The sequence below is a fragment of the Amblyomma americanum genome, chromosome 11, assembly GCF_052857255.1.
Source record: "Amblyomma americanum isolate KBUSLIRL-KWMA chromosome 11, ASM5285725v1, whole genome shotgun sequence".
Taxonomy (NCBI): Eukaryota; Metazoa; Arthropoda; class Arachnida; order Ixodida; family Ixodidae; genus Amblyomma; species Amblyomma americanum.
Genome location: NC_135507.1, coordinates 64,466,918 through 64,493,741, shown reverse-complemented (window position 1 = coordinate 64,493,741; position 26,824 = coordinate 64,466,918). Strand labels below are relative to the sequence as shown.

Sequence of the window (26,824 nt, the reverse complement as noted above, 5' to 3'; positions counted from 1 at the left end):
CCAAGCCTGGCGCTACGTTGGAAAACCCGTCCCAGCAGCTCGGCCTCTCTGAGCACCCCCATTTAACTGTGTACTTAGTAACTGAACTATTTATATTTGTGAGGACCATAGCTATAGTTCTCCTAGGGAGAAATGAGGCCCTCTGCGCCCCTCAAACCCCAGTTGCTAGGCGTACAGGCGAAAGCAGCCCTTACGGAGGGCAGCAGGACCAAAGACACGACAGAGCGCTCATGAAAAGCTACCTTTTATTCCACGACAGGGCTTTAAACACTTATCGGTCGCTGAAGGAAAAGAGTACGAGCTAATACAAACGGCCAAGAAATACACAAACATCGCTCCTATAAGTGGTTACAAGATACAACTTTTAATTTGTTTGCCATGAAGAGCGAATGATGGAACATTAGACCTTGTGTCGCTCTAGTATTAGCAGTGGCTTCGCTGATTTCTTGTGCTTTGATAGATGAATGTTTTATGACAATACTGCCTTTGAGTGGGAGATCACAATCGTGCCAGCGGCAGCGTGCACAGATGCGCATGCGTAGTTGTCTTACCACTCCTCGGCATGACAAAAAATTTAAATACCTCTCTGAAAAGGGGTAATAATGATCGTAGGGTGTCGGTATTTTATGTCACATCTTTTTGTGCACAGCCCTTTCCACCCGAGACCATGTGGTGCTTTAACCGTTGAATGTCTCATCATCTGCTGCGTTTTTGTACGTCCCTCATTCGACTCTGGCCAATTCATCCGACTCTGGCCGAAGTTTTCACCTTGTTAATGTAAGGCGTATCAAATTGATTTTTTTGCATCCTTAACTAGGTGGTGTAGAGGAGAGCTGCCCGCGAAATATGCATATGCGGTCCGCCCGCGAGGTAATACGAACGACATGGAGTGGGCTTTTTTTGAGTAGCAGAACGCTAATGTCGAAAATTCACAGGAAGATTAAGAGTGTTTAAATGGCATGTTTCTCAACGTTAACTGGCGCAATGAAGAGAGAAAATAAATTGTCGTTGTTATTTCTTTTTTTGCTTGCACTTCTTCCTGTTCCTCGTTTCGTTTTTGTGATAGCGGATTTGAAAGCTTGTTTATTTAGCATAAAGGAGTAAATACAAGCACACAACTTCAGGGACCCAGCAAAAATGTTTAAGGGTCCTAACGACGGTACCTTGAAACATTTCGAGTAAACGACAGCAAAAAAATTCTTATAGCTATTTAGCAGAAAAGGTATTGGAGCAGTAGGCACTGAACATTAGCAGAGTCTGACTCTTCATGTGACATAACTGCGCGCTGACCAATCAACGTGACTCCTCGTGATGCTTGCAGAAACGCCAATAAGGATGATTAAAAACTGGTATAAGATGTAGTTGCAACTAACGGCGCAAAATTGAAGATCTCATCTCTGTCTTAGATAAGCTTTCTGGACAGACTAGAATGCATTGATTACGATTATGACTCCCGAGAAAAAGGTTGCAGTAGCTAAATTGGGTTGAGTGCTGTGAAAATAACTTTCCACTTAGGCCAGGCGCTCCAGTGCATGTACTGCTGCTTCGTGTGAGACCAATTCAAAGGAGGCTTCAACTTCGAGCAAAAGAGCGGTGTTTCTACGCCAAGCCCACGTTTCTTCTTCAAGCTATGATACTAGCCGAAAAATATTGTCAGTCATGGAGCTGTATTCACGCTGATCTCAACTTGCATGAAATAAAATGACGGGTTCTTTTGTCGACACCTTAGCTATACGCAAAAACTGCATTAGGAGCGGTGGCCTACTCAAAAAGAGAAACTCAATACATCGCTTCCAATAGATTGCCTTTCTCACCGGCAACCGCGCGAGGTTTTTATTTTGCTCTTTATGACAAGTGCCTTTTCTTGATAACAATAAACGCGTCTTTCGCTGTCAAACACACATTCGCTTAAAGATTAAAAATATATGCATTAAGATTTTATTAAAATAGAATATGGGGTGGAGCTGTCGTCTGTGTAGATTTCAGATGTGTTACTGTGGATGCATATCAATTTTTGATAGAATCCAGCTCCTTCAGTTTTCAATCAGGACTCCCAGACATTGCTGCGAAGAGCAGATATTCAAATCGCCCATCACTGTTAGGCCTATATTTTATACATTAGGCCGAGCGCGGGAACAAGGGTTCATCTATAATTGCGATAATAACCAGACTTATGTAAAGAAAATAACACTTTTTTGTACTTTTTGTGAGATAGGAAAGAAATGCGTAATACACCTCTCCGATTTCAATCAAGACGCATGAAACTTCATCTTAGAGCACGACCAAGAGATACGCTTCAATAACAGAGTTCTCGAGCTTAGATGGTGCCACAAACGGTTTTATCCTATTTAAACACAAAAAGTACAGACGGCATGGCACTGCCAACCGCCACCGTAACATTCGGCTTCATGGGCTGAGAGACAGCTTCGCTAAACATGTCTTCCTTGCCATTTCATTGCATCTAAGAAAGTTCCGTTGACGCAGGGCTCTTGTAGAGTCCAGCCCGTCTTTATCCATCGTGCTCAGATTGCGATGTCTTTGCTTTACCACCTAGTATATCAGAAGAAAAGAGGAAGACATTAGCAATCTTGATTGGCGGGAGTTCGTGGAAAGACATGAATGCCTCTATCAATGAGAGAACATAGTCCGAACAAGCAATGCACAATGTGCGCCTTTATGGTGTTTGGCCAGAGACGCCACCATCACGCGAAGCTGTTTGCCTACCTTACGCTTGCCGTGATAATATGATATCCGACTTAACTTATCACAGCTAAGCTTCAATGCATGTCTTATCGTTTCCTCATATTATAGTATCTAAATAAACTGATCAGAGCTAAAATGTTTTTTCTTACCTTATTGTTCCCGCATTATATGTAATATGTTAATCACTCATCACTGCTATATTGTTTACTAACCTCACTATTAGCACACATTGAACTGTCTTAGTGCACTCCTGTGAGTCAAATTGCTTACTTGTCTAATGAATTGCCATAAACTATGCGAATGCACTCATCAAAGGTAAACTGTTCGCTTATCTTATGCCTTCCCTGACATAACGCTGTGCGAATACACTCCCCATGTCCAACTTTCTCGTGCAAAAATTTTGAAAATTATAAATTTTAAGACACTTTAATGAAACTATTGAAAGCAACGGTCCACTAATCTGATATATGGCAAAATCCTTCTTTTATGGTGTTTCCATTCATTGCATCGAAGAGTAAGTTTGCCATAGCAAGCCAATGGGGAACGCTTTTGACGATAGCAAAAACCTGAATATAAAAATAATACAGACCTGCCATGGTGTGATCTGTGGGTGTATTGATTGTTATAGCAAAATCTCACATTATGTACAAAAAAGTCTGTTCATAAACAGTTTCCCGCTGAAAAATGGTTTGTCCAGAATTTCTGGGTATGTCAGAGCTAAATGTGCTTTTTCCTTATGCAATGTCTGATAATATACGATGTAAATACAATCATCATAGCTAAATTGCTTGTTTACCTTACGCATTCATTCATATTGTAACGGAAAACAGGGAGACAGGTCGCTAACCAGCAGAATACAGCAAGCAGCCAGCCAGCCAGCGCGAGACACTTCAACGTCTTCGAAGACACTTCAGCGCCACCTGAGAACACCAGGTGGCATTACTCCCCCTCCAAAAAAAAAAAAAGAAAAACAAAAGCGGGGTTGCAGTATGGGCAGTGGAAAGAGAAAAAAAACAGCACAAGCACACAAAAATGTACAAGGGAGGTGGGCGAAGGTGTCCCACGCGAAAACTAGCAGAACACTGAGCGTACTATCCATTACCGCGTGAAGTAGGGTTTCATGCGGACAACGTGCACAACCTCAGAGCGGGGTGGACGACGCTGAGGCTGCACAGTCCCGTCAGGAAGAACTTCGTAGGTCACTTCGGTGACGCGGCGCAAAACTCGGTACGGTCCAAAGTAACGGCACATCAGTTTTTCAGACAAGCCTGGGCGGCGTACCGGGGTCCACACCCAAACTTGGTCTCCCGGATGGTATTCGACGTGCCGATGACGGAGGTTGTAGCGGCGTGCATCCGTGCCCTGCTGCCGCTGAATGTGAAGACGGGCAAGTTGACGTGCTTCCTCGGCGCGCTGAGCGAACTGCTCGGCGTCTGGCGTGAGTGGGTGGTCATCAGTGCTGCATGGAAGCATTGCATCCAGCATCGTCTGAACGTCACGTCCGTAGACCAGACGAAATGGTGTAAATCGGGTCGTCTCCTGGGTGGCCGTGTTGTAAGCGTATGTGACGTACGGGAGAATCTCGTCCCAGGTTTTGTGCTGCGAGTCTATGTACATTGCGATCATGTCGGCGATCGTTCTGTTGAGTCTCTCTGTGAGCCCGTTCGTCTGTGGGTGATAGGCAGTAGTTTTGCGATGGTTCGTGTGACTGAGCTCGAACACGTCGCGCATGAGCTGTGCCGTAAACGCCGTACCTCGATCAGTGATTACGTGGGACGGTGCGCCATGACGCAGCACGATTTGTTGCATAAAAAACTGGGCGATCTCAGATGACGTACCGCGCTGCACCGCTTTAGTTTCCGCATACCTTGTTAAATAGTCGGTCGCGACTATGATCCATTTATGACCGGCCGATGACACAGGGAATGGGCCCAGAAGATCGATGCCGACTTGATCAAAAGGCGTCCGAGGGGGTTCAATAGGTTGGAGCAAGCCCGCTGGCTTGAGAGGAGGCGCCTTACGACGTTGGCAATCGCGGCAGCCTCTGACGTAACGCTGGACGGCGTGAGAAAGTTTGGGCCAATAATACGCCTGGCGCACGCGTGCAAGTGTGCGGGCAAAGCCCAAGTGGCCGGAGGTCGGCTCATCGTGACAAGCAAGAAGGATATCGGCGCGGAGATCTGCCGGAACGACGAGGAGGTGCGCTCGGTCAACAGTGCTGGAGTTTTTCTTAAACAAAATGCCGATCCGGAGACAGAAGGCCGGCAGGTTTCTAGAAAATTGTCGGGGTACGACAGAAGCTCGGCCCTCCAGATAATCAATGATAGGTCGCAGGTCTGGGTCAGCTCGCTGGCGGGTCATTAGGTCTAAGGCGCTGACAACTCCAATAAAACCACTCTCGTCCTCTATGCTATCATCCGCTAACCCGACGGGCGCGCGAGAGAGTGCGTCAGCGTCTTCGTGCGTCTGGCCAGATTTGTGCACAATGGTGTAATCGAATTCTTGGAGGCGGAGGCTCCATCGGGCTAGGCGCCCCGATGGGTCGCGAAGATTTGCAAGCCAGCACAACGAATGGTGGTCGGTAACTACTTTGAACGGGCGGCCGTAGAGGTACGGACGAAATTTCATGGTTGCCCACATAACCGCAAGGCATTCTTTTTCTGTGGTCGAATAGTTTGTTTCAGCGCGAGAAAGCGTGCGGCTTGCATACGCGATGACCCTTTCCACGCCACCTTGGTGTTGGACGAGTACGGCGCCGAGGCCGACGTTGCTCGCGTCGGTGTGGACTTCGGTTTCAGCCTCTTCATCAAAGTGCGCAAGAACAGGGGATGTTAGCAGTCGTCTGCGCAGCTCGGCAAAAGCCTCCTGCTGCTCGGCAGCCCACACGAACTGTGTATCATTGCGCGTGAGGTGGTACAGGGGTGCGGCAATCTTTGAAAAGTCGGCGATGAAGCGGCGGTAATATGCGCACAGACCCAAAAAACGTTGCACACTTTTCTTTGTTGCAGGAACAGGAAAGTTGGCGACGGCAGCAGTTTTCTCGGGGTCGGGCTTAACGCCATCGGCACTCACGAGGTGACCGAGAAACTTCAACTCTTTGTACCCAAAGTGGCACTTCTCGGGCTTTAGCGTTAAGTCGGCCGATCGGAGGGCATCTAATACTGTCCTCAGGCGTTCAAGGTGTTCGGCAAAGGTTTCGGAAAATACGACGACATCATCGAGATAAACCAAACAAGTTTGCCATTTTAGTCCAGCGAGAACGGTATCCATCATCCGCTGGAAAGTTGCCGGCGCTGAACATAGCCCAAAAGGTAGCACTTTAAATTCGTACAGTCCGTCGGGTGTCACGAACGCCGTTTTTTCGCGGTCCCGCTCGTCGACCTCTATCTGCCAGTACCCACTCTTTAAATCAATGGAGGAGAAGTACTGGGCGCGACGAAGTCTGTCGAGCGAGTCGTCGATACGAGGCAGCGGGTAGACGTCTTTTTTGGTGATGTTGTTCAGTTTCCGATAATCCACGCAGAAGCGGAGTGTCCCATCCTTTTTCTTCACCAGCACGACAGGTGAAGACCAGGGGCTGCTGGAAGGTTGAATGATTCCATCTGAAAGCATCTCCTTCACCTGCGTTTGGATCGCCTCACGCTCCTTCGGTGAGATACGGTACGGCTGCTGATGGATGGGGCGGGCATCGTCGGGCGTAATGATGCGGTGCTTGAGAAGAGCCGTTTGCCGGACTTTCGACGAAGAAGCGCACAGGTCTAACAGCTTCGAACGCGAAACATTCAGAAACCTCCGCTAAGGGGTCGGCGAATGCGATGGCAGTAGCACGAAAAAGGTGCCGGGGCTCGTTAGAGAAGTTAGTCACCAGGAGCTCAGAGCAGCCGTCGCGGAGATGGATGAGACCTCGCGCTGAGCAGATGCCGTGGGTGAGCAAAAGGGACAGGTTGCCCTCTGCGACCGCTGTCCCTTCACGTAGTCCGTCGCAGTGAACACTCACAAAAACGCTGGCGCGTGGCGGAATCCAAACGCTCTCGGCAGATATTCTAAGGGCGGCGCGGCGTGGACAGTCCTCGGAGTAAACATCAGCTTTCTCGGTAGAAAATGTGACAGTGCGCTTTCGGAGGTCAATAATAGCTCCATACTCTCGGAGAAAATCAACGCCAAGGATACAGTCACGGGAGCAGTTCGGTAGAACTAGGCAGCTGACAACAAATGTGGGGCTGCGAATTTGGACTCTTGCTGTGCATAGGCCAAGCGGAGTTACGACATGTCCGCCAGCCGTGCGAATCTGCGTGCCGGACCATGGTGTCATTACTTTTTTAAGAAGCGCCGCTAGCTTTCCGCTTAAAATCGAGAAATCAGCGCCAGTGTCCACCAAAGCACTAACCTTATAGCCATCGAGAAGCACGGGTATATCCAACGAGAATCGATCTCCGAGTTCAGGTACTGCAGTCGTTGCCTTTAAATCGCGGTCGGTCGCTGTTCGCGTTGTCGGGGGGTCTTGTTCGTATCGATTGCCAGCGGCCTCGCCCCCTGAGGTCGCTCTCTTTAGTTTTCCCGGCGGGGACTTGGCGACCGTCTCTGCGCCATCCAGGAGGAGCTTTGGGGCTGTGGCGAAGGTCGGCGTGGTGATGGAGACCGAGACTGCCGCTGGGGAATTGTCGCCATGCGCTGCTGGGCTACGTAGTCCTCGATCTCCCGGGGTCGTTGACCTCTTGGTGGACGGAGCATGTCGATAGGGAACCCCTGCAGCCCAAGCTGTCGATACGGGCACTGGCGATACAGATGACCGGGTTCCCCGCAGTGAAAGCAGAGACGCCGCCGATCCGGAGCACGCCACAGGTCCGTCTTCCGCTGGGGTGATCGTCGATTGTCGATGTAGTACGTGTCGGGGTGTGCGGAAAACAGCGAGCCTTGATTGGACGGAGGAAACTGCGCCGAAGAGGGCGCAGGACGTTGCAAGGCTTCAGCGTACGTTGGACGACGGCACTCCGTTGGTAAAGGCGGCGGGTCAACGGACGGGAACGAAGGTCTCAAGGCTTGAACCTCTTCGCGGACCAGGCTAGCGAGAGAGCCGGCCGTCGGCAGGGGAGCACCGAAAAGCGCCTGGAGCTCTTCGCGCACAACGGAGCGGATCAGGTCGCGGAGAAGACCAGGGTTAGCCCCGAAGGCAGGAAGCGGCTCTGTAAGTGAAGCGGCGAGTACCGGCCGGTCGTAGGTGGTAGACCGCCGCAAGAGCATCTTCTCCATCGTGACCGCCTCCGAGAGAAACTCAGCAACAGTCCCAGGTGGACTGCGCACGAGGCCAGCGAAAAGTTGCTCTTTAACGCCGCGCATGAGATGGCGCACCTTTTTATCTTCGGGCATGGCCGGGTCAGCTCGCCGGAAGAGCCGAGTCATATCCTCCACGTACATGCTTACAGTCTCATTCGGCATCTGAATGCGAGACTGCAAAGCCCGTTCAGCCCGTTCTCGACGATCCGTGCTGGTGTAGGTCTCCAGCAGGCGTCGGCGGAACTCGTGCCATGATGTTAGGGCGTCTTCTCGGTTTTCGTACCAGGTACGTGCACCATCCTCGAGACTAAAGAAGACGTTTCGAAGTTTAGCGGCGTCATACTGGTTGAATGAGGCCACGCGTTCAAACTCGAGAAGCCAGTCCTCTACGTCTTCGAGCTGACTGCCGTGGAATGGTTTGGGCAGTCGCGGATTCTGCAAGGTGTAGTAGGCAGCAGCTGGCATGACAGGTCGATGGGTGGGTGCTCTGGCAGACTCCAAAAGCCCGTGTTCGGGAGGTAGGCCTTGATTTCTCCGGCTAGCACGGTGCACGGGGGTGTCCACTAGCGAAGGACTGGAGCCCAGGGTATCCGGAGGAGTATGAGACATATACAGGGATCTTTACCCAGCACCTCCACCAAAATATGTAACGGAAAACAGGGAGACAGGTCGCTAACCAGCAGAATACAGCAAGCAGCCAGCCAGCCAGCGCGAGACACTTCAACGTCTTCGAAGACACTTCAGCGCCACCTGAGAACACCAGGTGGCATTATAATACTATTTAAATGCAGCCAATACAGTTAAATCGTTCGCTTAACTTATGCAATTCCTCATATTATGCGATGCGCATACATTCAAAGAAGCTGCTGTAAACGAACGTCCCAATGCGTGGCCTTGCTCTGCTAAAGGACGTTTCCAGGCCGTCTTACCCTAGTGTGTTGGTAAGATGTGATCCCTGTGATATCCGAAACTCAAAAATGCTTTCATTCTAGTATGGAATTACAAAATCATAGGCCTTACACGATACGTCGGATCAGAAACGAAGAGACGTGCAATGTCAGTATTTAGCGTTTGTGAGGTGCTTTCAATTTAAGATCTCCTAAAATCTGAAGACGCAGAGAAGCACGGAAGGAGTCAAAGAAGTTCTATTATTAGGGCAGCGTGGCTCACATGAATTATGAACTATCTCTCATCAAACCATTTATAGCAGATTGGACTCAAGATCCTAAAAGGTGAAGTAGTTAACTTCAAGTAGAAAAGTTGTGCGACTCATCCTCTCTAAGAGAAGTTTCTTGCTATCTTTATGGACTGCTAATTTTTATATGCCGGAGATTAAAGTGAATTTTCTAGCTTAACTAGGTTTTCTTTTTTGTGATGATCATTCCTGAAGAGTGTCGTAGCTTTTTACGTGCCTCATTTGTTTATTTTCTCATTTAGCTGCGAAGCTGGTAGCACCGCCTTCTTGCTATGCGTGCGCCAAGGCCACACTAAAACTTAGAGCAATCTTCAAACACGTTAATCTTTATATAAGAATCATAAAAGAGGCAGTTCTGCGCCCTTGATCACCTCTGAAACCACTGCCGGAAGCAGACAAGAGTTAGCTCTATTAAATGACATCAACAACTAATCTTTAGCTATTAGTCAATCGGTGATGCAATAATGATGGACGTAAGAAACAAAGAATTTTATTTTCTTATATTCGATTATTAACACAAGTGTCCATTTGGAATTAAATTTGTCCATTTCTTAAGCAAGATTTATACCAAGAAAAGAGAGCAGGTCAGCAGGCTCAAGGCTAACTTTCCAACAAATTAAGCTGTTCTATACATGCCAATCGACAACCTGCAGAAATAGAGTATTTCTCACCACGAGAAAAGAGGGCCAAAATTTGCGAGATACAGAAGCATGCAAGAGATAATCACTAATTAAAGCTCAGATTTCACATTTTTTGAAGCTGTGCTCTCTACTTATTTGCCAGATATATCACTGCTGATCAGCAGTTCTATACCTAGTTCTCGTCTTTCCGCTAAACCAGGATAGAAAAGTACGTGCATACCTGTTCTTTAGTACTGTATAATCTTCACCTGTCTTCCTAACCTCACTGAAATCTATCACATCCCATTGAATACTTGCTTGTTCTTCAAACAGCACTGCTAAGCTAGCCTCCTTTACTACTCCTCTGAAAATGCGCTGGCGTTAAACGTTGCCAGGTGCAGTTTTCAATGACGCCTGTCGAGAGCCAGAGATTCTTAGCCCCGTCCACCGTGTGACTGGTCCTGTCCGTAGGTGCTGGTGACTGATAGCTTGGAGTAGGATTGTGTGTTCATGTAAGAAATATAGGTAGTCAAATGCTGTTCTGTTGAGAGAATGCGTGGTCGGCTGTGGCAACCGGATCAGACCGCCCCGCACGCCTGGTTATGCAATTTAATCAACAGGCGGATTGCTTTTATCCTGTTAAGAAATGTGTAGCACAAGTGTTGGAACCCCGGACCTATTGCAGGCGAGGCGGTTGCTCTACCTCTTCGCTTCCTCTGCATCAATTTCCTACAGATAAATACCGATTATTGTCGCACTACAGTTTTAAAATGTCGCTCAGGCCAAATCTTTGTGCTCCGAAAGCTGGGTTTCCTGGTGTTTATGAGAAAAAAGCTCAAACTATTAAAAAACCGGGTCTTTTTGCCCCAGTATCTTTTTGAGCAATTTTCTAGGTGCAGTAGGGTGTAATTAGCTTACATCGGCTCTATGACAGGTGGCTCAATCCCACTCACGGCCACTTGCACTTATATCAACTCACCCACACTTTTGTCCGCCCACACTCACATCCACTTACTCGTACTCACACTCACATCCACTCCTACTCACTCAGTCATTAACATCAGTGTCAGCCAAGGCGATGCCAGGGCACTCATGAGTGAGTGTTCCAGCCAATGGTAATTAGGAGTTTGATTACTCATTGCTATTAATAAATGAGGAGCGCCAAAACTCAGCTGACAGCTTCAGAGCTAACGAGCTTTGAAGCTCGCTTTGAACTCAGCGTTGAAGAAAATTTATTCCCGTTGTTGGATACAGTTTTCCTCAACCGCGAATATTCTGAGATGGTTTATACCTTCTAATAGGAAATAATAGTTCTTTCTGAAAATATTTACAAGCGGTCTGTAATAGCCATGGTCTCACTTTTGTTTACAGCATATGTATTTCCGGCAATTTCGGTAACAGTATCACGAGAACATTAAGCAAAAGGCCACACAGCTCCGTGTGACTAACTGAAGTGCCGAAGCAGGCTGATGATGTTAACTTCGTGCGCATGCGCGGAATCTTCATGTTTCGACCTCTCGTTTATTTCTACGTCGCTATCGATACCCACGTACTACTGTGAAATGATCTTTTCTTTAAGATGCTGTGTTGATCGGACTGTACCTAAAGAAATGGGCTCACCTTGATTTTTGGCCAATGGAGCTGGAACATGAAAATGGCACAGACCAAGTTCCAGAATCCCACCACTGGCCAGAGTGTCGGATCAATGTAGATGTAGGCGTATCCATTTTGCAGCACCAAGAACTCGCTGAATCGGACTTCGCCCGAGCTACGATACCAGAGTTGCGTTTCGGGGCTCTCGTTTAGTGAAAGGTATTCGTCAGTGAGATCCGCTGTGATGTCGCTGCACAGAGCACCAACCGCGCAATAAAACGTAGGCTACTTGCAACTGTGACGCAAATAGGGCTACAAAGCACAATCTTGTGACATTGTGACAGCTGTCAGATATAAAGCAAGTTTTTGAGTCTCCCAGCGTTCATAACATACATTCTTGCTTTGGAATCAATTCTCTGATGACGTTCTAGCCTCCGTACTCAGGATGGCTGACAAGGAACCAGTTTAAGAGAGCGGATGCTACCTTCTTGAGAGTGTTGGAAGCCTGCAAAAGAATTTTACTATTCCGTTCCCATTCTGTTCCCCATGGAGAAGTTTTCAGTGCTGTAAGGGAGCTCATCGAAGATGGCGACGTGGTAGACTTACAGAACTCTTGCCGTGTGTCTGTGGATTCCTTTTTGGAGCTGCTCACGTTCTATTTAAGTTCAACCGTTGTCTCATTTGATTTGATGGTAAATTTTATGTTCAAATGAAAGGAATCTGTATTGGTTCCGGCAATGCGCGACTTCTGTGCAAAATATTTCTGGCTAATTTAGACCTAGTGCTCAAACGCAAGTTGACCCATGCCTTCATTTCTAGTGTTTTTGGATACGTAGATGATTTTCTTATCATTTTAAAGCTTTCACTTAATGATGTACTAGCTGACGTGGCAGATGAGCTTTTGGATGTCTTCTTTAGATGTTCACATTCTCTCAATTTTACTTTTGAGCTTCCGCAAGATGAATACATCCAGTTTTTAGACCTAAAGATTGATTTTAATCAATTCGACTATGCTTGCAAGGCTTTTGAGCCGAGATCCAAGAAAGCTTTACAGCCGTTTGACTCACCGCATTCAAACCTCGTAAAACTGGCTTTGGTATCTTCATGTTTTAGGTATGTGCTTTTGAAATCATGCCATCACAAAGTGCAGCTCTGTTTTCATCTTCAACTTCAGCGACTCGAAAAGGCGGGCTTTGCGATCTCCCTGTTAAGATATGTGGCTGAATCGCTGCTAAAAAGCTTCGCCAGGCGGCGAAAAACGACACCTTTTCCCATGAGCCACCTAGTCGAAATAGGTATGTAGTCTTACCATATCTTCATAATATTTCCCGAAAACTTAAGAAGATCTCAGGCAGATATGGCGTTGACGTGCTCATGCCTGCGCCCTGAAAGCTTTCAAAACTCTTCAATTTGGTGAGGAAGCAGACTTGAACGCACGTAGTTTGCGGCATGAGGCATTCGAAGAAGTATGTCTCATGCGCAACTGAGGGGGTTTATAAGTGTGTCAGCACGCCTTCTGTCTGTTTTTCAAAAAGAATTAGCGTTTCTGTCAGCGTTTCACTAGGTTTTTTTCATTTGGTTTTGCTAAAGTTAGTTGTGTCATCCTTGCTCGACTTCCTTCGCTTCGCCGTACCGATTGATTTCGTCATGGTTGCCATGGAACTGTTTTGTCATGCTTCATCATCATTTTACGATTGCTTGCCAGATTACATGCGCGATTGATCCATATAAGCTCTGCTGTTTTTTTTCAATAAATGTTCAGTTGTCAGTACCGCCCTGTGTTGTCGCCTGCCTCAGTCCTGTCCTGTTTTGCGGTTTTGCTCCTCATGACTGTTTCCCACAACTGCTTGTGACAGCAACGTACATTCCGAGCAAGCCCCTTGGGTAAGAGTGCATGTTGCTGTTAACAAAAAAATGGGAAATCACATTTGTTTCTGTTCTTTAGTTTGCGCACAAAAAATGAAAACCGCAGCTTTGGCCCCCTTCCCGCCTCATTCTATGCTGGAAGAACGGATACAGTCATTTTAAGTATGTCGGCTGGAAGATGCTCGTCGCCCTAGTAAATCAGAAACTACGATTTGCTGCGTAACACATGAACGGGTTCAGTAGACATGAACCACTGAATTTAACAATATCCCTAATCCCCAATCCCGTCGTGCCAAGACGTTTGTAAACACCAGGCAAAAACTATTGGCTCTCTAACTTACTTGGATTGTATGACGCCATCCTTGACAGCCTTTGCAAAGTCCATAATCATGAGCTTCGCATTGTGCCTTGTATTGTAAGCAGCGGCTATTGCCCAAGTAATTGTCCTGCAACAAAGTAACAAAAACTCTGTTCTTTTCTTGACGATATTTTGTAAAGCGCAATTCGCAGAAGAGAACTGCACAGCATGATGGCGAAAACGCCATGGAAAAAAATGAGGCGCATAAACAGCGCCAGCAGCCTCCTTCTCCCGTTTAGTTGAAATTTTCCAAATCAGGAAATTTCGAAAATTAGTGCCTGTGCAGCATGCTGCGGGGACACCCTACTGACAATGAATCAGTTGAGATTATTTTACTAATGTGAAGACAATATTTATTCGACTATTTTATCACCTGAAAATCGGCGACGGCAAGAAAATAAATCCTTCTAGTGAAAAATGGCTTCCAAGGGTAGCAGTAAATCCATGAAAGTTGAGACGGCCCAGCTGAAATTTCTTTCTTTTGAAACCTTCGTAAAAATTAGGGAGATATGAAAGACTCTTAAAAGTATGTAAATTACCACCCTGGCAAAGCGTAACAAGCAGCTTGTGGAGCAGCGTGCAGAAAAATCACGGCCGTAGTGTACTTACAAGCAAATGTCGTTCCAGTTGGTGAACATTTCTAACAGGTTAAGTAGGTGCAGATACCAGTGTCCACTAACTAAAGTGTCGTTCATTAACATCGTGTTGATCAAAGTACGCAGCATTTGCATACTTCCCATTCAAAACCATAAAATCTACCTCTCAGACTCAAAAATACTGAACGAGCAATTACGAAGGTTATATTGCCGTAATGACCAGCTTTCAAAGGATACATCATAGCTTCCAACGTTCATTCAGTGGCTGTGATCCTGCTAGCTTTTGGGTTCACATCCGTTATGAAGCTTTCAGTAAAGGTGTTCTATTTGATATAGTACGTAAATTGCATGGGCGTAGTCTCTGCGGAACATCGCTCGGAATTTGTCGTGAACAAGCCCTAGCAGAGCTGCCACCCTGAACAACAGAGACCAGGGCTCCCATGTTATTGAGCTTTACTACTGCTCCACTCTTGTCTCAAGTAAACGATAACCGCAGAGTGAGTAAAGTCTCACGAATAGACCCACACTTGAAAAATGAAACAAGAATATGCCGAAGGGCAACAGCCCTGAAAAACGTTTATGCACTCGTTAATAGAGTTTCTACATAAATAACGAAACACAATGAGTGCCGCCGATATTCAGCAGGCTGTAAAATCAATTACCTTCATCGAAAACTCTTCCACTCTTCTCATATGCGCACAACCATGGGCACACGCACATTCTCATACTAAATTTACAAATAACAGGTCAGCTTACCGGCTCGAACCTGAAGTACAGACGTCGACTTCAGCGACCCTCGTTTGAATGGTCCTGGGAAGCCAGGTTAAGTCACCGATGTGTCGAAGCCATAGGCCAAGGCGTGAAAGGAACCTCCTGCGTGTTAGCGTATTGGTCAGCATTCACAGGCTTTATACGTCCTCGCTGTAACTGAATCGGAACTAACAGTGCCGCAACCGGATATCTAACCCATCAGCACCTCCCACTATCACGTGTTAGATTGGCCCGCGACAGAACTTGTCTAAATCAATATCGTCATCGTCGTCAAACTTATACCGCTACAGTGCAAAGCCCTCCAATATATAAACAATAGCCCGGACATGTGGCAGCTGCGGCCACCTTATCCCCGCTAACTTCATTTACTTGTCCTCCCAAGGAACGATCTGCCACCCCTTTTCTGTACGCTCGTCTTCTCATGGAATTCGGTCCGTTACCGTTAACGACCATTGGTTATTTTGGATTCGCATTGCGTGCACTGCCCATGCCCATTTCTTCTTGAATTGGAATAGGACTTCACTAACTCTCGTTTGTTCCCTGCTCCACTCTGCTGCCTTGCTGTATCCTAACGTTACACGTATCATTTTCCTTTCAATGGCTCACAGCGTTGTCTTGGATTCAAGTTCAACTATAACCGTTAGCCTTGACGTATCTGCCCATAGGTGAGTACCGGAAAGATACAGCTGTTGTATACTTTTCTCTTTAGCGATACAAGTGAACTGCTTTTCATAATATGAGACTACTTCGCTCCTCCCCAATCTTATTCTTGTAGTTATTTCACTCTTGTGGCCCGGACCTGACCACTGCCTGCCCTAAGTAGATCTGTAGTAAAACACCTGTATAACGAAGCGATATGGACTTCCAAAATCTTCGTTATACAAATGACTTCGTTGTAATAGAGCACGTCGGAATCATGGCACTCTGTACAGCACCGACAACTTGCGACTCCTCGTGAGGAGAGAACTGTCGGTGCTTCGATGTCGCGGCGCTGCTTATAATCATCGCAGTGATAGTGAGACATTGCAGCAAACTCTGCTCTAAAACGCGCTGGCGTAAAAATAGAACACGGCTAAAACGGCGTGTGCTCTACACGGTCAGCCGGTCGTAAACGCATGGACATGCACAAAGTAGAGTGCTTCCCAATGCAGGAAGAATTCAAGTGCCGGCCAGCGCTAGCTCACGTTTACGTCATTTCGTCATCTGCCAGTCGGATCGGTATGAAACGGCTCGCTGCAGCCGTCTTCTTTGTCGACGTCTCTGCGCTGTTTCTTGAGAAATTTTCTATAGCTACGGCTTGCTACAGTTACCTACAACTCACTACAGCTCACAACTGTTGCGGCGCCGGCTAGCGTGACGCCGGTGAGCGTTGTGTCTAATGTTGTTTTGTAGCGGTGCTGGCATCGCAAGTGGCGCTGATGAAGAAGATCTGCCTCGCGCATCCGAGAACGCTCTCATCAACCAGCTCGACCAGCCAGCCACGTCTACTACCCGCTCCGCCGGCTCACCAGCCGCGGCTACCGGGATGTCCAATAAATGTGGACTTCACACCACAGTTTCTTTTTTGATGACATGCAGCGCTAGTGCCGTTCGTCAAAATGTGCGCTCGCTCGGCACGCTGCGCACTATTTTTCTGTGCGTCGGTCTGGCAGTTACCATGGTTACTGTGGATTTTGAGTTCCCCCACGCGGTCTATGCTGTGGTGTAGATTGGCGCTCCTGTGCGCACTGAGGCTCACTGGCGGCTGTTGAGGGCAATTATTGCGCCACCAGGTGCGTTCGTTGCAAAGCAGCATATCAACAGTCGAGGAAGCTTAAAATTCACCGCTGTAGAGGCGAATTCATAGGAAGTACTATGATGGCTGTGCAGCTGCTATAGATTATCGTCCAGTAATTATAGATATGGCTCTTCGAAACCATGGTTCCGCAATGCGTGCATCATTCCTGAGGTTTCGATTCTGTCAAACGCTATCTCATTATCTATGAAAGCTATATACCACGGTTGGTTATACTATAACTTAGGCCAGCGTACGGATATATGTAAAACTCCTCGGAAGCCCTTGCTATATTCTCCAAAATGGCAATGTTATTGCCCTTTTTGTCGCTTAGCGCGTACATCTGATTTGCGAATATACCTACTTCCATTCTCCAACCACCTTTAGGCTACCTTGGTTCCTTAGATCATGCCGAACTGCCTCCGTAATAAACTTCCGGGCATCGGTTGATTTGCGCTTTCTTATTAGCTGCCAATTTCATTCCGTCTATTGAGATAAAGGGTGTTATGATTTGACGTTTCTTAATTAGATCATTCTTCTCCTGAAAGAGCTTGCCGCTATCCTGTGCAATTACCCTGCCGCTTACTTCTACGGCACAGTCAGTAGTAATAGCTATGAGATTATTGTTACTTGCTTGAACATTTAGATAGTCGCGCATGGTTAAAGCGAAATATCTGTTCTGCGGCTGGACCCTTAATTCCTCTACCTTTCCTCTTAGACATAACTTTTTGATGGGGTTCTGTCTCACTAGTTTTTTCCGTCCCCTCTTCAAGTGTTAGCTAATTCCAGAACTTACCATCCTATGGTCGCTACGTCGCCGCTTACCGAGGACCTCCATAATTTGCACGATTCCAGGGTGGGCGCACAGTATGAAAACTATTACATTTTAGTCTCGAAATTGGGGCTTTTCCAAGTTTACTTCCTGTTCTCTCGTTTGAGGCAGAAAGTATTGATTATTCTTAAATTATTTCCAATGACTCACCACTGATATTCCTAAAGTCTATTCCGTAATCACCCACTGTCCGGTATCCAGCCTGCTTCTTGCCTACCTTGGCACTGAAATCGTCAATCAGTATAGTACACTTTTTTAGTGTGAGCTGAATGTCCGTTATTTCCTCATAGGCACTACGCAAAAGTGGTGCAATGACGTCACGACTTGTTAGCCTAATAAGGAACTGCGCAATGACGTCATCACTGTTGTACTTAGAGATCGTTGTGGGGTATGTGGATCACCCGCGCTAGGTCATGTTGTTACACCACACCGTCCTCTACGAATGGTAATTTCGTTATCACACTACCCAATTTCATTCCTACACCAGCGTGTTTTTGCGCAAAACGTGCGCTCTATATAAAAATAAATGAATAAATAAATATAAATAAATAACCTCAATAAAGGTACTAAGGACATATGCGGGTTTTGTGCTTATAGAGAGGTCTTTGTCATGTTCAGGTTTCTTTTGTGATTATAAAATAACGATTCAAGCAACAAAATGATGGTGTTTTGTCAGATATAGGTACGGCTGGAGCAAGGAATACCATTACAGCGTGTTGCATACAAGAATGCAGTTCTTGTTTAGACCTTATGCAAAATGCTTCTGCAACTGCACTGCGAATAGTGTGTGTCGCGTTAATCGTTTCTTCTTGTGACAGGTTTTGCGAGTGTGCACAAGAAAGCAGCTCAGTTTATTTGTGTGTACAATTCTTTTTGTGTCTACTCATTAGGCTATTAGCGAGCGCTTAATGCTTAACATGCTTGACAATTATTCATTAAACATTACGGCTGCTGCTCCCACCTGAAGAAATGGTTTGCGGAGGTTCATCTGTACCACAATGTATCCTGTTTCATATAGACGCTTGAAGAAGTGTACAGGCGTGAATCTGTTACCTGAAAGCGTAAAGCTGGGAAATGTAGGTAAGGTTTTAAGAAAGCCTAGCACGCATAAGCGAATTCTGGTCGCAATAGAACGACACTAGTGACCTTTGGAAATGAGCAAAAACGTAGGAAACGTTTGTTCGTCGCATTGCAGCTGCTCCCAAGACTGCGCATTTAAAAGTCATTTTTTTATCTTTAGAATGAATTGGCCAAACAGCGAGTAAAAGAGTTTTGGTTCAGGAGTGCTGTAAAGTAATGTTTGCGCAATAATTTAAAAGTTGCTTTCATGCATGAGTTCACACCTCGCATTTGCGTCGAAATATCAGGTTTCATCACTTGCACATGGAGTGATTTAATTCTCACTTTAGTGATACAACTAATCGAGATTTTTTTTAAATGACTCCCAACAATAGTTGCAAAAATTCAATGTTTAAACTACAATAAGCATCCGGCCACAATAGGACAGGATGCAACGACCAGTCACAGCTTCAGTAATTAGTAATAACACAAAAATGCCTACAATGTCTGCTTACAGGGAGTTCAGCGTCGTCGCGAAAAAATACAACAGCTTGTCCAAGGCAGCGTCCAGCTCACAAGTCGCGCGCCGAAAGTTCCGACAGCTCAGTATAAAACTGCTTAAATGGGTGACTCCAAGGCGTTCCATCCAGAAGCAGAACTGAAAGAAACAGACAAATTATGCAACACCACTCCCCTTATCTAACTTTCGCTTAATAAACGGCACAAAACTTACAGAAAAATGGCACAGTCTAGATGACCACAATTTAAAGGCTCCTTAAACTGCTGGAGAACGCTAAATTTATCCCCTCCGTCAGCAACCGTGCAGGCATTCCGTAATTAAAATGTAGAATAGGAATATGTGTAAGTTGTACAGAAATTTTACAAGGACGACTCGACAGAAATAAAGAAAGTAAGCTTGTTTGGAAAGCTGATGAAAAGTCTCCGGGGCTTTCCGCGTGTTTACGAGAGGTATTTAAAGGGTTGCATTTGGAAGACTCAGATTTCAGTTAATCAGGAGAAAATTAACCACCTCTAATTTCAAGTCACCATTGGTCTGTAAAATACCCCACGAGAGAAAACGAATATAATGGCTCAGGACTTGAAACGCAAAGAATACCAGTGGCACCAAAATTAAAATAAAGAAATATAAATGCAATGACAACTGCCTTCGAAGGAAGCAACTGTTTGCGATAAGCAGTGGGGAATAGAAGCGGTGAATGGATCAATTTATCTGTGGCACGTAGTTACCATGCAAGCAGGCAGCGAAAGTGAAATATGCAAGAGGCGTCACTCACAGCCCATGTGTGGCCTCGGTACTTTGAACTGCACAATTTAAATTTGCTCAGGACGAACTGCTCGGCTGCTTGGTTACACAAAGCAAATACCTAGAAGAATACGGATAAGCTGAAGTGCATTATGCTGGCCATCTTATGTCATGAAGAGCAGTTGACAATATCCCTGAAGAGGAAAGTATACAGTAAATTCGCATTACCAGCATTCACGTTTCTGGCAAGTATTTGTAAGAGTAAGGCGGTCGTTATTGCGCGACAAATACAATAATCTAGAGTTAATATTAAACCCAGGAAGGCAGCAGAGGAGTACATTCAACAAACACGTCTATTTAATCTACTAGATGATTTCAAAAAGAGCGATTGAGTGTGAGCAGAAAAGGTGGCTAAGTTTGAAGAAACACGGGCTCCAAAACGAGGGGCTGGAGTTCACTGAAAGAGGCCCATCTCCTCCAGCGGAAGTCACTGTGATAACGACAATGATGAGGATGAACAGCGTAACGAAAAGGGTGAAAAGGAAATGTGGACACTCAATGGGGCAAAATGGAAATTACTGCGAATATTCACAAATAGTAGGCTAGTTAATGACATGCAAGCCAAAACAAAAAACCTAACGACAGCGCTTCCGCAATAAAAGCATGTAATTTCCTTCTACAAAGCGGAGAGTGATTATCCAATGCTTTCTGTTTGGAATTCCGTCGCTTTTGGGTTCTCAAAATTAAGGTACTTGTTTGTCATCTCTGCTGATTCCTGCAGTTCCCACACTGCTGTGTTAATTTCCATTGAATACTATCATAGCACGAACCAGTTCTAATATACAGCTTCTTACTTCCTCGTATATTCAGACGAAAATTTTCTACTCCTCTTGTGTAAAAGACTCCAGTATCGTTCATGCCCGCTAAGTGCAAGCCCACTCCTATATAACTCCGCCATGTGGTAGGTGGCTCCTTACTAAAAGCGCGCGGCTCATCAGATAGAATGCCACAAGGCGGAGCAGTTGGGAACAAAGCGTACTTGGCAAGTCCAGGTCTTCAAAGAAATTTCGAATTCACTACTTCAGCCCCAGATGAGAACTACTTAACAGAAAGACTTTTTTATGCCGCATGCACAACGATCTTGAAAGCGACGGAGAAATGCTGTTTCTAGGTTTCACTTCCATGATAACAGGGGCCGTCAATGAATGCTACCTAGCAATCCCATAACGTGAAAAGAAATGCTTTTTCATATCAGTAGGCCATATAGTTGGTCTGCGTAAAAAGGGCAAGCTATCAAGAGATGTAACGTAGTTGCCACCGCCCTCAACGCAAATGTGCCAAAGACGTGGATAAGGGTGGGCCGCTGCTTTATCTACACTCTAAACTGAAAGGAGTGCTAGAGGACATCATACTCTCTTTTTACTTCTGTGCAAGGGTATTCATCTTTGGATTGTGTAGTGTTAGGTGATAAACATATACTAGTGCAATTAGGGTACAGCATTAGCAATGATGGGTTAATTGCAGACATATGGGAGAGTCATGTATATGGGAGCCTTAGTCTGCTCGGCGATGACGGGATCGCTAAGCTCGATAGAGAGGAACGCGCTGCTCGTTAGACCGAGGCGAGGCTTATGGGCGGTGGAACGCTGTGCGCGCTCCCCGAGTCGAAACCCGAAGCCGCTCGCATTTGGAAAATCGTGTTACGTATGATATCGCCAATGGTTCGAGTATCGGATCAGCTGAGCTTGCAAATCGCGTTGCCGTGAATAGAAATCGCAGGTTAATTTTTTACACTTCATCGGCCCCAATATTTTCCAATAGTCCAATAACTTCGTAGAATAATCTGCAACCGGAAGCAGACCTGCTATGCTCTGAACACTTTGAGGCCCTTTATATTTAGTGTATAAACGAGCCGTAATTTCACCAATAGGTTTCCGTGACGTGTAACCTTATCTGGCGTTCATTAAGTACACGCCGTCGAGATTTTGCAAGTTCAATTGCACTGACATTGCTACGACCGCTTGTGAGGCGGTGCCGCGATATCGCATCGCTTTTTTCTCACTACATCAGTCTCTATATTTCAGGAATGTTGCAACATATTCATACAGCCAATGTGCAGTCGGGTGCACAGTTTAGAAGAGGTTAGCTTTTTGGGCTCCTTATGTTTTAACGACCCTGGGAGGAACCAACAGGTTTTGTTGACCTCAAACATTATCTGGAGTCTCAGGCGTGCCACCACAATCCGACAGAAACGTGTGAAAGCATGTACGTGACATTGTGGCTACCACTTGCGCTGAAATGTTTAAATACACGGCTTCCCTATTTGAGAAGCTCATTTGCACTGATATCGCCATGGCTGTTAGTGAGGCGGTGGTGTTATATGAGGCAGCTTTCTTTCAACTAAATTTCCCTGAATATTCTGAAACATTACCAGGTATTCTGGAGAAACTCTTCTAGTAAAGTTATCTGCTACCACTGCTGCATGATTTTGAACATTCGAAAATATCGCGTTGATTTCTTTCGTTACGTAAGAAAGAATGTCTGAGTGGCTACCGAACAGAGCGACATACGTCGGTAGCCGTAGCTGCTCTATCTGGACACCTTCCTGAATTCCTGAAAATTATTGTCTCAGCAGCTTCATTGAATCAATTTGCAGAGCAAATGCAGGTTTCGGTGGCTTGTAACCTTATCGGCATCTGCAGGAGACTTCATTTAGGTTCCTTGTTGTCCACACTAAAAAGCACACACCAAAAGGTGCAAAGTGTGATCCCGATGTGCACGGGCACAATGAAAAGAAGAGTCACAAAAACCGTTCAATTCTTACCGAGACAAGGTTTTGAAAGAGGATATCGTAAGCTTCTCCCAGCTTCATGCCTGCGGTTTTAGCGTAACGTCGACTGCCATCAGCAACAACGGCGACATGACGAGGGAGGACGCCCTGTCGCAAAACAAAGAGCACGACCTTTTCGTGCCACGCCAGCCGTACATCCCACAAGGAGCTTGCGTCCGCTGCAAAACAATTTCCTGTGTAACAATGACGCATGTGTAAAACCGTTGGCCAAAAAAAGTAACACTTGAGGAGCATGCCCATACTAGTGGAAAATAACTCAATTCTAATAACACTTATATTATTGAATCTGTCATTTTCGGAGGCGCCCACGTGCTCTCTGATCGATAGGCACAAATTGATTTTATTGAAGACTGCGCTTGTCTCTTTTCTTTCCAAACTCATTACCCCAACTTCTCACGGCCCGACTCGCTCCTTCCAGAGCTTTTGTCGTCCTTTATTCAAATTTCACAATGCGAACCTTTATTCACAATCGTTTAGCTATTCGCTGCCCGGGATTCCTTGCACAAGACTATTTACTCCTATTGTTTTCAGAGATTGACAGCATTATTCGAGTGTTTCACTGCGAAAGCAAGGCTATTTTCGGCTCTTTGGCACTTTCATTGATATTACTCCCTCCGCCCTCATTCATCAGAACGGAAGCTTTTTGCTGGCCTCTAATTTTCAGATGAATGGCCCAGTGCCTGCGTGATTTAGGGTAGATATTCTTTTATGTTGGCGGAAATTTATAAGTTTCTGACTAAAATATCAATGTGCCAAACCTCACTCTATGTGTTTCCTATTAATTTGCTAATTCTGTCTCATGTTATGTGTTTGTTTTCACCACCTAGGTATAATAAAAATACAGACGCCATCGCGATTTCCTCTACATGGCTGCCAAGGTAATATTTTCGTCGTTATACGTTCTCGAAGAATTTCTCCCACTTCTTCTACAACAGCAATGTATGCCAGCAGCTTCTCCGCAGCTGTTTCGCCCCTTGCTCGGCAGGCGATGTGACATGGAGGTTGAGGGAAATTTGGATGTTTTTTACAGATGGTGGCGCCAGCTACACAAAACACAGAACACTTCTTTTCTAATAGAATCGCTGAAATTCTGTACGCTGTTGATATAGCAGTTAAATACATTTTTTTCAGAGCGTGTGCTCAATACTGTGTTTTTGGTGTACTTTGTAATCGTATAGGATTAATGATATATACCATCTCCTAAATCATAATGCTCTATAAACATATAACCTTCACTTTTTCTGCATTCAAAAAACCCACACCAGACACTTTCGTTTGTAAACATCTAATAATCATTAGATGTAAACATCTAGTAATCTGCTGAAAACCACACCCGATATTACGCCGCGGGTGCGTGTGACGCTTTATCTGCCAACGCTACCGAGAAAAGATTGAAAAGGATAAGGGCTTAACTTTCACTTTCGGCGCTCGTAATGACAGAAATGTCATCCCAAAAAATACCGGCTCACTCCGGAGCAGTTTCACGTTGATCGGCACCATTCTTGCATGAGTAGTTACGAGTATTATTCGGTAAACTTGGCTCCAAATATCGCGATACGCGAGCGTGTTGTAACTCTACAAATGGACTTGACTCAGAATGCGACCCCCCTCAATGTTTCCACTGCTGCCATGCAGCAGCACTGCTGTGTATAAAATGGCAATTTATTCACTTAGTTGATTATGAGAATGAAGGTGACACATATTTTTGAATTCGTGTCCGCCGGTCGCATAATTTATGTGGGAAACCGACTCTCGTTTACAAATGGTTCACTGATGAAAAATTTAAAAGTCGAATTTTTTCCTACATTCCCAATATTCTTCAAGGGTCATTTATTGACGGAGACATCAACATTCGTATCTCACTGCAGAAAAACCATACAGGAAGTTCCAGAAAACTGGCGTCAAGTTTTAGAAAACAGCCCCCCTCTGCTTAGGTTAGACCTGAGGAAGAGTCTAAGTAGCCGTCTTGCACAGGCCAGCACATATTGAAATTCGTGTGATTCACTAATTGACAAAAGAAATGCATTCAGTTATTATTCTTAACTTTAACTCAGAATTGTGTAAAAATTAGTGTTACGGCATGCATTGCAATGCTCATTTGTACTGTTTTGCCTAGTAACTGTAGTGCGGCTCATTATTTCGAACCTAAAATAAACCTCCAGGGACTTCAAAATTTTCACGCAAATATGTCCTCCACGTCGCGAAGTTAGCATCCTAAAACGTTCCCCAACTGAACTCATTGTATTACGCAAAGCCGCAAGGGAAAACCAGGCGACCTGTTGCTGCGCATTTTTTGCGCTTATTGAAGATGATTTCAAACTCCATTGACCAGCTCTTATACTCGTGGAATTTGTTTTCAGAATAAAAAGATCTACAACGATAAGCTACCTTGACTAAAACAACTGAAATTGGTATTTTTATCTTGCTCTAAACTTTTCGTACTAGAAAATCTGGAGCAATATCAGTGACCACAGAGTTAAAATTTAGCATGATCAGTTTTGGAGCTTGCTATTAACGAGTGCTGAAAAAAATTGCAGGCCTGGTCAAAGCGACTGCCAGCAACTCTGCACAAATCGAATCATCGTCGAGGACGTAGTTTTTTATTGATCCTTGGGGAAAGTTAACTGAAATACTCGGGTTGTAGTTCGTACCTGGCAGTTCTTTAATGTATGCGCCTGTCATATAACATCAAAATGAGGTTCATTAAGTGACTCCCCTGATGCTATCAGATCATCCTTTCCGATGGGCTATCTTCACTACTAACCGGCCATGTAGGTGCTAAAATGATGGATTCGCGCCGTTTATACGGTAAAAAAGGAAAGCTTACGTTGCATACCTGGAAGAGAAGAAATGAACTCTGAGGTATTGTAGAGTATGACCAAAAAGGCGCCAATACATCGCCTCCCTTTACTAAAGAAGGAGCTACTACTCAAAAAGTACGCACTTACCGGGTCGTACTGTTCGCAGCATGCGTGCCTAGTGCTTCTGAGAGCACCTGCGGCTGCGTGTACAAAGAAGCGCGCGCAAATATGTACCACGTGCACAGCCTCCACATCTGGCGTGTGTATGCAATTAAATTTCACTAGAGGTTCCCGATCAGTTGCATACAGGTGACAGCGTTGTGGGAAAGCCCGCTTCATTCAAGCGATCTAAAACAAGATTGATTTCAACATCGTATGCTCCGAGCCCGAAAGATTAATAACATTTTTCACAGCCACCACTTGAAGCACCTGCATTCAAAGCTAGTTGGAGTCAATATTTCGCAAAAATTAGACAGTCGTTTGCTTAATTACTTTTAAACTTTGGAGATGACTGAATTGAACGCGTACAAAAATAGAACACAAAGATGAAACGCAGGGACAACATTAACTTGAAGGTTTGGTTTTACGAGCTTTTCTGGCGCCTTTCGTGTGTTGATTCCACTTACGCTTAGTTTCTAACCGAGCAAAAATCAGAAAAACAACCTAGCAGCTGTCAGTAGTGTAATGGCCAGTCACGAGATAGCCCCATGTATCCGCTTGGTGCGCCGTCGCAGTTTAACCTTTTCAAACCCACTCTTTTTTTTCTCCCTCTCGTTTTATTGCTCTGTTTTATTAAAACCAAAATGGCAGCCTGACAGTGTGTGTCGTATCGTTGGATTCGTGCCACATCCACTAAATCCGCGACCCCGAAAGATCTGCTCACCCTGGCAGAGCATGTAGTGTGCGAAACAGACGGTGCAAGGGGAGCAAGTTGGACCCGAAAGCAGGAGAGTGCATATTGGTCGGCTACCCAGAAGGAGCGAAGGGGTACAAGCTGTGGAACCAGAAGGAAGATCGCTTCTTTGTAAGGCTGGACGTCACCTTTGAAGAGGAGTCCTTCCCATGCAAGCTTTAGCAAGTTGCAAGTAGCAAGGCTGAAGCACATAGCGACACTTATTGCACAATCACGTCATAAGTTGAAGACAGCATGAGCGAGCCACATGATGTTGGTAGTTCAGATCGCAATGATACTGATTACAACTGTGCTGAAGAAGTTGGCTCATCAGCTGATGAAGACGAGGCAACTACACTGGACAAAGGAGCTACG

At 45.6% G+C, this 26,824-nt stretch overlaps 1 protein-coding gene across 2 annotated transcripts; it reads right to left on the bottom strand.

The window, feature by feature from the left end:
• Positions 1-243: 243 nt before the first annotated feature.
• On the bottom strand, positions 244-25,814 carry LOC144110015 (dehydrodolichyl diphosphate synthase complex subunit DHDDS-like). Of its 2 annotated transcripts, none has more exons than XM_077642820.1 (7): positions 25,705-25,814; positions 22,730-22,914; positions 19,157-19,299; positions 14,962-15,078; positions 13,593-13,697; positions 11,413-11,635; positions 244-2,550 (listed from the first exon to the last, which is right to left on the bottom strand). In XM_077642820.1, the coding sequence occupies exons 1-7, from the start codon at positions 25,724-25,726 to the stop codon at positions 2,407-2,409; spliced, it is 939 nt and encodes a 312-aa protein (XP_077498946.1). In that variant the 5' UTR covers positions 25,727-25,814; the 3' UTR covers positions 244-2,406. The 2 variants fall into 2 exon arrangements, with proteins under 2 accessions (XP_077498946.1, XP_077498947.1); XM_077642821.1 differs by having other exon boundaries at positions 11,413-11,560.
• Positions 25,815-26,824: the final 1,010 nt, after the last annotated feature.

What these genes read in the sequence shown, in the direction of transcription:
- LOC144110015 (XM_077642820.1), bottom strand. Translation starts at nt 25,726, where the DNA reads ATGCTGCGAACAGTACGACCCG. An exon ending in GCGACGACGCTGAACTCCCT is followed by an intron (nt 15,079 to 19,156) that starts GTAAGCAGACAT and finishes GCTAACACGCAG; the next exon opens with GAGGTTCCTTTCACGCCTTG. An exon ending in TGTACTTCAGGTTCGAGCCG is followed by an intron (nt 13,698 to 14,961) that starts GTAAGCTGACCT and finishes ACTTTGTTGCAG; the next exon opens with GACAATTACTTGGGCAATAG.